Below are 12,052 nucleotides of genomic sequence, written 5' to 3'. Positions count from 1 at the left end.
TGCTATAGGCGTCACTACGATTACGTATCAGTTGTTCCCGTTCTGACGAAAGAAAAGGCGGGAGAATAGGGAGCGAAGAGCAAAACGAAGCGACGAGGTTTCGGAATGAGCTTCTTTCACCATTATCAAGGAGGAGATGCCGTGCGATCTCAAGATGAAAGACAGAGATCTCAGAAAGTTGTAGGAAGGCAAGCATCGTAACTTCGATCTTTCTCTCGTCCGACTCTGCTTTCACAGTCCTATAATTTCATTTCATTTCCTCAACTTCCACGAATCTACGATCCTACGCATTTTCTTGTGAAATTTTTGGTTTGAAGATCTGATGTATGAATCGAAATTTCATGTGGTGAATGATCTGTCAGGCAGACTGAAGTATGATACAGGACTAGGTGAAAGCAAGTTTGTTCTCCAGGTTGTAGCATGTCTTCGCTTAACTTGCGCTTTCTTCTGCTTCTTGTTTGCTTTACGAGGAACTAAAAGCGAATATGAATCTGTTTGACGTTTTATATATTTCGTGCTCGACTCCGCTTCATATCTTCATGTTATTTGAGTCGTTTCTGAGATTGTCTTAGGCGCTACTGAATTGATAATACACAGCGAAATCAATTAGACTGCGCTTTCTTAGGCGCCGCTTCATATCTTCACGTAACTTGCTTGTTTTATGAGAAATTAAAAGCGAACACGAATCTGTTTTAAGTTTTATACATTTCTTGTCAAATCGTTCGTGTTCGACTCCGCTTCATATCTTCATGTTATTTGAGTCGTTTCTGAGATTGTCTTAGGCTCCACTGAAATGATCATACACAGCGAAATCAATTAGATTGCTCTTTCTTAGGCTCCGCTTCATATCTTCACTTAACTTGCGATTATGTCTGCTTCTTGCTTGTTTTATGAGAAACTAAAAGCGAACACGAATCTGTTTGAAGTTTTATATATTTCTTGTCAAGTCTTTCGTGTTCGACTCCACTTCATATCTTCATGTTATTTGAGTCGTTTCTTAGATTGTCTTAGGCTCCACTGAAATGATAATACACAGTGAAATCAATTAGATTGCGCTTTCTTAGGCGCCGCTTCATATCTTCACTTCACTTGCGCTTTCTTCTGCTTCTTGCTTGTTTTATTAGAAATTAAAAGCGAGCACGAATCTGTTTGAAGGTTTATATATTTCTTGTCAAATCTTTCGTGTCCGTCTCTGCTTCATATCTTCATGTTATTTGAGTCGTTTCTGAGATTGTCTTAGGCGCCACTGAATGATAATTCACAGCGAAATAAATTAGATTCAGTTTCGAAACACATTTTATTGCGTATTCTGTATTCTACATATTGAAGCGAGTGAATCTTTTTGGTTATTTGCCTCCAGTGTATATCAAGAAGGGAACTGTCGTCCTCGTCAAGTCTGAGACGATTGTTATATTGCGTCTAAGCCGTTTTTAATTCTTGCATTCTTTTTTTGCCTCATGCAGGAGTTGGATTTGCTGAAAGAAGATTCAATTGTTTACAAACTGTTTGGTCCTATTCTTGTGAGGCAAGATCCAGCAGAGCCAAATGCAAACGTTCGGAAAAGAGTTGGTTACCTCACTGCTGAAAGGTACGTTTCTGTCTCAGTTCTTTTCAGTATGTTGTGAGTTTACAGTGTCCTAGCGTTCTTCAACTGTGAAGTTGTTTGGTTCCATTGCTAACTTCGACCTCATACAAATATTCATATAACTAATCCGGCCAAAAGCTACTTTGTGACGATACGGAGAATTTTATTCGTTGTTTAGCCCGAGTAACGAGTTACTAGAGCATGGTAAAGAAAAACTGGGCCATTATATTTGCAGCTAATCTCCTAGGATCGTTATGGCGAGACGCCACTTGGATTTGGTTAAGAGGGAGTGACGATGGTTCGAATCATATGGGGCCACTTGTCTGCAATATTAAATAACTCAATTAGGCCAATAGTGTTTGTTTTTAAACTGGATTAAAACAAGGGATTGGTGATATCTACGTCTGCAATATTAAATAACTCAATTAGGCCAATAGTGTTTGTTTATAAACCGGATTAAAACAAGGGATTAGTTATGTCTGCGTCGAACTAGAAATGAAAATTCAGGCGGCGTCGTCATATAATTGGAAAAAAATCAAATTAGTTCTTCAGAATTTCTTCCTCTGCCTTTCGGTGCATTCTTTTGCTTTTAATAGTTTGGACGATTTTTTTTCTTCACATTCAACTATGGTGCTCTATCTAATAGTTTTGCTAAACTCGATGACATCCTGATATTGACTTTTGTCTAAGTTATTGTTAAATGCCTGTATTCAAATGTTAATTTGAAATTTGAACCCCTTGCTTCGGGAGGTAGTGCAAAATCTGTTAAGATGGAGAAATGTAAGATCTAATTCTAGGAACGGTATGCTGCTGAAATTCATTGCAGTAGTTCGGATTAATAAGTAACATTTCCAGTTATTTTGGTCGTGCGTAATATTTTCTGCTTGTCAACTATCAGCTTTCGTCTCTTCTTGCATGTTTTATTCTCTTATCAATCTAAGAATTTTGGTATGCCTTGCTTGCATTCCCACACATTTGGTTCTAACAACCTATCGTGAGAATTTGGTGTCGAAATGTTCTTCATTTCCACGTTAGTAGATTTCTTCATTGTAGGTTGACCAGTATACTTTGTGTAATAGTTGATTATCCGTCATCTCTGACCATAAGAATTCTAATTTTTCAATACAGAAGCGCGTTGATGCAATTATCGGGGACTTGGGAGAGGAGCAAATTATCAAAAGAGAGTAGGTCAGTATTGCTTTATCACCCCTTTGGATATTGTAGTGATCTTCCGGTTAAGATATTTTCTAAAGAAAAATTAATAATAAATACACTGTCTCATACTAATTTTAAGATTTATTAAAAATTTAGGAATTAAATTTAAACATTTAATAGTATAAAAAATATTATAGAAATCACATAGGTTTTTTTTTTCTCTTTTTTCTGTTGTTGTCGTCGAGTACAAAGAAAGAAAACAAGACTGATTAAAGGAGGTAAATCTTCCCTTAGAACAATCTCAAACGCTCAGTAGGATGTTCTTCGATCCAAATACTTATCTAGTTTTTTCTTTTATGACTACTAGCCAGAGTATGAGCCACTGTGTTGCAACATCTTGGGGCAAAAAGGAAGCCACGAACAAGTCCTTGTTGGCGATAGGCCCAAATTTCTTCAACTATAAGTTGTACATCATTATTGGAAAGGTTTCTCCCTTCAACAAAATTCCACAAAATTAACAAATCAGTTTCAAACCCATAACGATAGAAGTGCTAGAGCTAGAGCGAGTTCAACGGGTCTGGACAAGTTTTGACCATGTCGAGTCGTTAACATAGTTTCGCTATTAGAATTTCTGACAATCACACCAAATCCTGCAATGCCGAGAGATCTAGAGGCATCTAAATTAAGTTTGAAAGAGTCGTCATTATCTGGAGGCATCCATCTATTATTGTTGTTTACAGTTGTTTAAACTCGAGCTCTCGGAAGTGTGTTATAACGATAGAAGGCTTGTAGAAGTGTGTTATAATCAATCGAGAGCCCATTGAATGGGGTCTTTGTTATGCCTCTTCTTTTTCTCCCCAAACAAATTGGTAGTTGAAAATATCTATATTTTCACGATTCTCACTTCCTACGTTCCTCCTTTCATGGCCAACTCTCTAGGCCACTGAATCCCTCTCCACATCTAGGAAGGTCGGTGTTCCGTATGTTTGGCTAGCAAAGCCTTGTTGAAAGGTGTTCCGTATCTTAGAAACCCGACACGCTTATATCCTTGGACATTGTCACCAGAAGTTTGAGTATAGGCTAAAATGGGATATGAGCAATTGCCTAATCATAATATCATATCCAGCTTTTGAGAACGATTAGCCTTTTCACCCTTGCAACACCTCGTACATCTTTTGATTTAGAAAGGTTCAAGAAGCATGCTTATTCTTGCAAGAAAAAAACGGGACGCCTAAATACTTCTGGTCACTTACCACCTGTAAATGTGTTCTAGAATTCATTTTCAGTTGCCTTGAAAAATAGATGATTGTCATCTGCAAAGAAAAGATGAAAGATATTACGTGTTCTCGTAAATTTAAAACCAATTTTCTTCTTAGTAAATCCTGTTTGTCGGAGAAGGTTCGACAAACCTTTAGCAGAAATGAGGAAAAGATGAAGAGCCAAGGGGTTCATTGTCTTAAACCTACTTAAAGCTAGTTGTGCAATAAAAAATTGAAAAGAAAGTCCATACACGTGCTATTACGATTAATCCAACGACCATCAAAGCCCATTCTATTCATCAAACAATGGAGAGAAATACCTCACTCCTCTGTATCACATGTTTTACTCATGTCCAGCTTTGAAGATGTAAAGACCTTTTTGTAGTTGACTGCTTAATGTGGTGAAGACATTCATATGCAATTATGACATTATTAGCGCTATTAACCGTCCTAGAACAAAAGCATTTTGATTTTCAGATAACATGCTCAAGAAAGATCTTTAAGCAATTAGCCAAAACCTTTGCAATTAATTTATAACGATCATAACATGAACGGACAGGTTGGGAAGTCGTTCATTCTTCTTGGTTCTTTGCATTTTGGAAGGGGAACGACGGTAATATTGGTTGGGTTTAGAAAAGAAAATAGAGATTCTCTTTGCACCATTTTAGGGGATTGCATACATTCTTCCTACGGTGAATAATCTGCAAAGCTACTTGGTTTATTATGATTACGATTCATGCATTTTTTGAATTGGATATTTTCCCCCCAAAAATAGACAGTTCGAGAATTGTGAGTAAACCTTCATTTCTTTTATATGTTAATAGGAATTATATTTCAGGCTAGAAAAAAATGTAGCAGTTGTTACTTCATGCAAATTAGTTGCATTCAATTAATTAATGCTTTCATAATTTAATTGAAAGTAGTTTGACAAAAAAAGAAAATTCCATTTCTAAACATGGATATCGAAACTATTTCTTTGAGGTAGTATTACAAATAACAATAATAATAATAAACCAGACTAAATTAAATTTTCAAATTATACATTAGATTAATTTCGGAATTATTATAATATATTTCTTATTAAAACATAAATTCGATTTATTCTCGGTGTCGTGCAGTGAATTGGTTTTGGATAAGCGCCAATGAATAGATATTGAAGAAACAAAGGGAACCATTTTACAAGTTCGTATTCATATTCAACTCAGTAATTCAAAACAATTAATTGATGAAAAAACTGGAAAAAATGGTTGCATGTGCACAAATTTAACCATGGTTCAAATTTGTCTGTAAGCTAGACTATGATTCCGAGACTAGAAAAACAAAAACCATATATTTCGAAAAAATAATTATAATTCCATTAAAAGGGTAAATTATGGAGAAACCTGTTATTGCTCCTCGACTGATTTGGCAAGTTATACCTTCTCTTCCATTTCCCCGTGACTTTTCCCGTGAGCTATAATGATTATCTGCTAAACTAATTTAGACAAAGTATTATAAGATTATAATTTAAACAACATTTTTAAATATAGTAAAAAATAATTACCTTCTCTTCATTTCTTAATGTTGAATTACAGGATATAACCTTTGGATTTAATCTTCATTTTCCTTTTAATTTTGTGTCTAATAAACTAAAATGTTAAATATTTTTTAAAATTTATGAATATATTAAACACAAAATTAAAAGTTTAGTATTTTATTTGATTAAAAGACTCCCGTTATGTTCAAGAATCAATTAAAGAAAATTGAAAATGACACCTATTTAATATTAAGTAAAAGAATCTATTAGATAGAAAATTAAAAATTAACTATTTAATTTGCAATTTACTGAAAAAGAAAGTTTTAATCATAATTACCCTATCTTAAAGAGCATAATCGTAATTATATTTTTTTCGTATTTTCTTTGAAATTGCAAATATTTAAAAAAGTACAAGAAACATACCTTTTACGTCAAACGTAAATCTGGTATCACTTCTGAATGTTGGTTTCAATTGGTAGCGGATGGGCTTCAGTATTGAACACATATTTATCCAACGGAATCGTGGAATTGTCTCCAAAAAGCAAGTACAAATACTTGAGAGTCTCCCCCAAAAAGAATGTCTCCATTTTGTCCCTTCTCCGGGGAGGAACTGTAGTAACATCGTCCAGTGATGTATATCCACCAGTATTAACCTTCGTGTGCCTCTCGAATGCTTCGAAAATCTGCCAGCCCCATGCACGGTACCTGCCATACATACGTTCACATAAATCAGTCATCTTTTTCATCCCACGTGAATATAACAACTGTTAATCAACAATAAAAGAAGCATGGTTAATGTAGAGGACATACTTTGGGTCACCAGTGATACGATACAGGACGAATAATGACTCGACCGTTTCTGGCCGCAACAGATTATGACGATCAGGTGGCTTGATTATTATGTCATCAATATATTTCGCATTCTTGTTTCCGCCATCATGGCCGCCTTCAGAGTATTCCTGGACAAGTAATGACCCTAGTGTCTCAGGACAGCACGAACAAATGGGGAAAAGAAAGATGTAGTGAACAAATTTACAATAGATAATGGATTATAGAGCCTACCTCAGTATGAAAATAAACTATTTCTGGGGCAAGACCGGTTGCGGTTACTTCATACATCTCAAAGCAAGTTTTTGCCAGATCCTCTGCCAGATTTAGATTTTCCAGATCCTCAAAGCTCAACAAGCTTTTTTTCATTGATTCTTCCTTGCTAATGCCTTTGGTGGCACCAAGAGCAAGGGTACCGGGTAAGAAACAGACCTAAAATAGGCACAAGTTTATTCGTCAAGTACTTTTTCAAAACAGTCACATTGCTTTCCTCAGATTACCAATGATCTGAAGGATGGAAGTTATTCATTTCAAGCCTTAATATAAGATCCCTTTATATATACGTACCTATTTTTTGGAAAGAAAATATGCAACCTTAGTTAACTCATTGAGCTTGTGAATTAAATGAAGTCTTGATATATGTATATATATGTATGCAGGTGTAAACTCGATCAGCTGCGATATTTCATTAATTGAAATGTACAGTAAATGATTCCGAAGAACCCAGCTATCTTAGGCGGATATCAAAAAGGACTTCCAACTTGTGGTTACTTTTAGTTTTATTTATTATTTATAAAAAGAAAAACCAACACCTATCCTTTTCCATAATTGATGTAGGATAACGCCGGATTTACTCCTACCTCCTAGTATTTATTCAAGGGCACGGGAAGATATATTTATGTTGGCAATGACATTTACATTTCCCTACTTTCGTACGAGTAACATGAAATTTTGGCTCAGTCAAATAGCTAGCTATTAAATGTTAACAATTTGAATAGATGGAAAAACTGTACAGAGGAAACTAAAAGAAACTCTAAAGCATAAAACTTTTGTTACTGGACAGAAACAGATTGAACAGCCTACTATACTCCTCCGTTCACAGGGGTGGTGGAGAAAGAAGTTTGTATAATGACTTAAGGAGGTGAAACTATAAACTACACAATTCCTAACATCCTAAATCTGTAACAATAAACACAAGGACTATTGAAATGAAGTAATACATGACAAGCAGATAATGGACTGTTTCTATTGACATACTACAGAAATACTGACCTTGAGGGTGAATGAAAGATAAGTTTATCGGCTAATACTATGTCGACAATCATATATTTCAAATTATTTTTCCAAACTTGAAATCATATTTCAGAACATCCAGGGATATTCCAAAGCTGAATACTATAGACGGATCAATATGCAGAAAAATCAATCAACTCTCAAATTTGGGGAATGATCTTCCAAATTATTTCTCAGTTAGAGTCAGTGTTCCATTTTTGGACTAATACCAGATAAGAAAATATTAGATAGAGGAGGAAAGAATACATACCAGGTGGTCCATTTTTGGACTAATGGCCTCACTTGATCCATAAGGCAATTCTCCAACAAAAACCAATCCATTCGGGACAGATTTCCGAACAAGAAGATGCTTAACACCTTTCATGGCTTCTTCGTACATATCATGTAGATAAGTGAGATTATTGTTTTCTCTCGCTCCCTTCTGAAGCCACACTTTGAGTAGATACTCATAGTAGCTATCACCACGGGATCCCAGTCTTATTGTTTCTCCACTAAATTGACCAGAATCAGGGCTGCAATTGAAAAGAAAATTACGTGAAAATAAGTAAATTGGTCATTGCCGTATTCTCCAATTTAAAGAAACCTTTCAAGAATAAAAAAGCACCAGGAGTTTTAAAATGGCGCAAGGAACCACGTTCTACATTGCAATAAAAGATATAGCTGATGAAATAATTCAACCGCTAAAACTCAAAATTTAAATATGAAATACAAAGTGAACCTTTTCAGGATTAGTGCTCAAAAAGGACAAACATCCACAAGACCAAAAGTGCCCGAAAAAAGAAAATAAAACTGATACAACTTACAAGCATTAAACGTTTGCCATTGTTCCATAGACTTTTAACCCATGGAATTTACTTTTCACTTCTTGAAAGCAGAGGCATCAAGTCTCATGATTGGAAAGAAAATTTTGCCAACATTCCAAAAGGTTCAACAGTAGCCATATCTTAGACACTGCTAAGCATGGACATAACACTACATGACAAGACGTCAAGTCTTAAAAAGACTATCAATGTAGTATATTGTGAATTTCCGATGAAAGTAGATATGTATTTTTTAATAAAATAATGAAATCAATTTTATTATTGACAAAAGAACATTAAGACATATTTCCAGCTGGTCAAAAGAAAATTAAGATTATTATTGACAAAGGGACATGTTTGTTAGGATACATTATTAGATATGTATATTTTGACACATTTCAATGATTTCGATACACAAAATTTTGCATTCCAAATAATCGCGTGTTCATTTTTCCACAATGAGAAGACAGACATATATTGACATATTAATAAAAGCTAAGTGAAAGTTCCATATCAAATACATGCCAGTAATATTCTTTCAATTGATTGCACACATAAATAGGTATGTAATTCATAAATACTGAAATACAGAGATACCAAAAAAGGTGTGTGGAGATAAGCTCTATCAATCCAGATGAAAGCCAGAGTTTACAAAAGCATTCATAGTTTTCATCTTATATTTTCAGATGCGTCCATAGATCAGAACAAAAAACATATAAAAAGTTTAACACATGTTTAGACAGAGACATAGTCCAAATTAAAGTAACCATGCTTATAGTTAGATATAAAAGGTCCATACCTAATATAGATGGGAACCAAACCTTCTAACTTTGGAAGGCTCTTCATGTGCTCCAAAACCTTCATAGCAGCAATTGAATACTTTGGGTCGCCTGAAATAGTGCTAAGATAATTAAATTCCAGCTGCAAAGTGGAAACTTCGGATGTACTGCTTAATCCACCAGGAGCTGCATGAGCCGAGGAATCTCTTAAAACAACATCGCAAAGAGGAATAGCGGTTGGACTGGAGGTAAAAGCACTTAGCAAACGATCAGCCAAATTCTTAGCAGTTTCTAGATAAACTGCTGGTTTAGGTCCTTCATTTTCAAAGGTCTTCCCATATTCTCCAGCTCTCAAGTGGTATGCACTTAAAAGACCACCTAAAACACGTATGGTAGTTTCAAATAAATTGACTTGACCTTTTTCCTTAATTCTATCCAGAAGGTGTTTTTCAACCCATGAGCCTGCCTCAGAAACAATATCACTTGCACCCATAATCATGGCAGTGTCGAGGGCATCCACAACCGTAGCACCTAAACCTCCTAACCCATCAGTTCCTTGCTGGCTCAGTGGCATGAGTTCATCATGCCCCATTGCATACCTTTTATAGCCGGACCATGCATGGATAAAAGCATCCTTAACTTTCTGTTGCCTTGAAATCCATAAAGACTCAGAGATTAATGTATTTGGATCGATGTGGTAGCTAGTATTGCTACCTTTTTCATCTGGTGGTAATCTAGGAGGAAGCCTAGGAGGTTTTCTCCATAAATTCCTAAAGTTGATGCCACCATTATTCTTGAACTCTCCTTTCTGATTATTTTCACGAACTTTGTCCAGTTGATTGGGAACAAAATCGCCTGGAGTGGTACTTGTCAATAAAAGATATGCCAAGCCAAATATCAAAAGTAATACTAGAAACTTCCCCGTACTACAACTTAGATAATCACGTTTTCTGCTACCAGTGAATAAATTCTGAGTCATCACCTGACAAAATGAGATGATATTTTTGAGTCGTAACGCAGAAAAAACAATGTCAATCCATATCAAAATACTACAAGATTGATACTTAAAACGAACAATTCTGATAAACAATTCTGATTAATTCAAAGGTTTTCTTTTAGGATAAGATCTAATATTCAAAGTTTTGTACCACCAAAATACAATCTTAGTGTCTATCGTATGACATTAAATTATGAGGTTGCTAATTACTATATCCAATATTTGAAAATTTGAAAATGTATACAGTTCCCATGGTCTCCAATAACAACCATCTCACAACAACTAGAGAGTAGTATTTAGGAGATAAGTCGCATGCCTCAAGTGTCAGACGAGCAGTTCAACATGTAAGGAGAATTTAGGAAGGAGCAATTTCTACTCATGAAATATCTACTATAGAGCCAATTTCAGGCATGTGAAAAGGAGATGTAAACTTATTCTTTCTTGAAAAAATCTGGAATATACTTTTGGTTAATCCTCTTCTCTGTTCTGTCATACTGTTTGCGCAGTCATCCAACACTAATGGTCTGAAGTTTACCGTAACAGAAGATAACATGTATAACCACCAGCCGCCGATTATACGTTTCAGAATGTAGTATAATTGCACATCAATAACAAAGGACCTCACATCCATTGTGCCACAGATCAAAGGTTGATCACAACAAACAGACAAGTAAGCGTAGAACCTAAACTGGCAACATAGCTCGTGGTTATTTCACAAAACAGACAAGTAAGCATAGAACCTAAACTCCGCAATCTTGCTTTTCTATGATGATTTTCAATAAGCGTAGAACCTAAACTAGCAACATAACTCGTGGTTATTTCACAAAACAAAAATATCCTCAATCTTGCTTTTCTATGATGATTTTCAATAATTATGAACATATTTCCCACGAAAATGACTATTCAATCAAATCTAGATGATCAATTCCGTTGAGATTCATCTCGAACCAACATCGCAGTCTTAAATAAAGTAAACGGCATTAGTAAGTACAATTGAACCTGGAAAGTCAAAAGTAAATCCAAGCACAATCAAAGTTCAAGGAAAGGAACGAATAAGAACTAAGAAGTACTCATCGCAAGAATGCAACTAGAGAGCTGCCAATTCATCCAAACATTAACCGAATAAAAAATCGCACACACGCAAGATAAGCAATCAGATTTCACGCAATCGAAATGGAGCAAGAAGTTAAGATCTAGTAGAGAAAGACCTTGAAGTAGGATCTCTGTCGAAACTTAGCATTGTCGTAATGAACATCCTTCACAGAGTACGGTAGAGAACTCCGCATATTCAATTGGATCGCGGTTTAGGTATTTCGTACGGTTGGCCTCCTCTCCGCTACTACGCTCGGAGGCCTGAGTTGCAGAAAGAGATAGAAACGCGGATATTTAAAATGGCAACGGATTCCTAGTACTCTTCCTACATCGTCCGATCGATGACTTTCAGTAGAGAAGATCGGAAAATTTTGAGCGGGAAATTGATTGGCGGCAATTGAACTTATGGATTGATAAAGAACAAGAAGAGAGGTTTTCGGGTCGTTGACGGAAAGAGAGGAAGAGAGGAAGAGAGGAACAAGGTGAAAGTAAGTTGAAACCAATTAATACATCCGCTAAAATCGACAATTTGACATTAAGTAGAAATGAGAAGCGAACTGGCATCTTTTTTTTTTTTCTTTTTTTTTTTTTCCCCTTCTCTTTTAATATTTATAAATAAATTTTACCTTTAAAATAAATTAAAAAACAAAATTTACCCATTAGGGATTGTGATGTGGCATTGCATTTTTATTTTCAACCGTGGTAGACATTAATTTATTTATATTATAGTTGCCATAATGTTGTTGAA

The 12,052-nt window shown here is 35.3% G+C and overlaps 2 protein-coding genes across 5 annotated transcripts; one reads left to right on the top strand and one right to left on the bottom strand.

The window, feature by feature from the left end:
* Positions 1 to 4: 4 nt before the first annotated feature.
* On the top strand, positions 5 to 5,435 carry LOC111496966 (prefoldin subunit 6-like). Of its 2 annotated transcripts, none has more exons than XM_023147558.1 (4): positions 5 to 412; positions 1,464 to 1,588; positions 2,714 to 2,773; positions 5,118 to 5,435. In XM_023147558.1, exons 1-4 carry the CDS (start codon positions 323 to 325, stop codon positions 5,143 to 5,145), a joined length of 303 nt encoding a protein of 100 aa, XP_023003326.1. In that variant the 5' UTR covers positions 5 to 322; the 3' UTR covers positions 5,146 to 5,435. The 2 variants fall into 2 exon arrangements, with proteins under 2 accessions (XP_023003326.1, XP_023003325.1); XM_023147557.1 differs by lacking the exon at positions 5,118 to 5,435 and adding an exon at positions 3,108 to 4,430.
* Positions 5,174 to 11,816, bottom strand: LOC111496964 (mannosyl-oligosaccharide 1,2-alpha-mannosidase MNS3-like). 3 transcript variants are annotated; one of them, XM_023147554.1, is made up of 7 exons: positions 11,421 to 11,816; positions 9,236 to 10,197; positions 7,887 to 8,148; positions 6,578 to 6,775; positions 6,326 to 6,474; positions 5,939 to 6,220; positions 5,174 to 5,473 (listed from the first exon to the last, which is right to left on the bottom strand). In XM_023147554.1, exons 1-6 carry the CDS (start codon positions 11,496 to 11,498, stop codon positions 5,965 to 5,967), a joined length of 1,905 nt encoding a protein of 634 aa, XP_023003322.1. In that variant the 5' UTR covers positions 11,499 to 11,816; the 3' UTR covers positions 5,174 to 5,473; positions 5,939 to 5,964. The 3 variants fall into 3 exon arrangements, with proteins under 3 accessions (XP_023003322.1, XP_023003324.1, XP_023003323.1); XM_023147556.1 differs by having other exon boundaries at positions 5,174 to 5,468; XM_023147555.1 differs by having other exon boundaries at positions 5,174 to 5,465.
* Between the last annotated feature and the right edge of the window lie 236 nt (positions 11,817 to 12,052).

The sequence above is a fragment of the Cucurbita maxima genome, unplaced genomic scaffold (genome assembly GCF_002738345.1).
Source record: "Cucurbita maxima cultivar Rimu unplaced genomic scaffold, Cmax_1.0 Cma_Scf00023, whole genome shotgun sequence".
Lineage (NCBI taxonomy): Eukaryota > Viridiplantae > Streptophyta > Magnoliopsida > Cucurbitales > Cucurbitaceae > Cucurbita > Cucurbita maxima.
This window is presented reverse-complemented; position numbering and strand designations above follow the sequence as displayed.

What these genes read in the sequence shown, in the direction of transcription:
- LOC111496966 (XM_023147557.1), top strand. Translation starts at nt 323, where the DNA reads ATGTATGAATCGAAATTTCATGTGGTGAATGATCTGTCAGGCAGACTG. An exon ending in AAAGCAAGTTTGTTCTCCAG is followed by an intron (nt 413 to 1,463) that starts GTTGTAGCATGT and finishes TGCCTCATGCAG; the next exon opens with GAGTTGGATTTGCTGAAAGA. An exon ending in GGTTACCTCACTGCTGAAAG is followed by an intron (nt 1,589 to 2,713) that starts GTACGTTTCTGT and finishes TTTTCAATACAG; the next exon opens with AAGCGCGTTGATGCAATTAT.
- LOC111496964 (XM_023147554.1), bottom strand. Translation starts at nt 11,498, where the DNA reads ATGCGGAGTTCTCTACCGTACTCTGTGAAGGATGTTCATTACGACAAT. An exon ending in GTCCAAAAATGGACCACCTG is followed by an intron (nt 6,776 to 7,886) that starts GTATGTATTCTT and finishes TGCCTATTTTAG; the next exon opens with GTCTGTTTCTTACCCGGTAC. An exon ending in CGTATCACTGGTGACCCAAA is followed by an intron (nt 6,221 to 6,325) that starts GTATGTCCTCTA and finishes TATGTATGGCAG; the next exon opens with GTACCGTGCATGGGGCTGGC.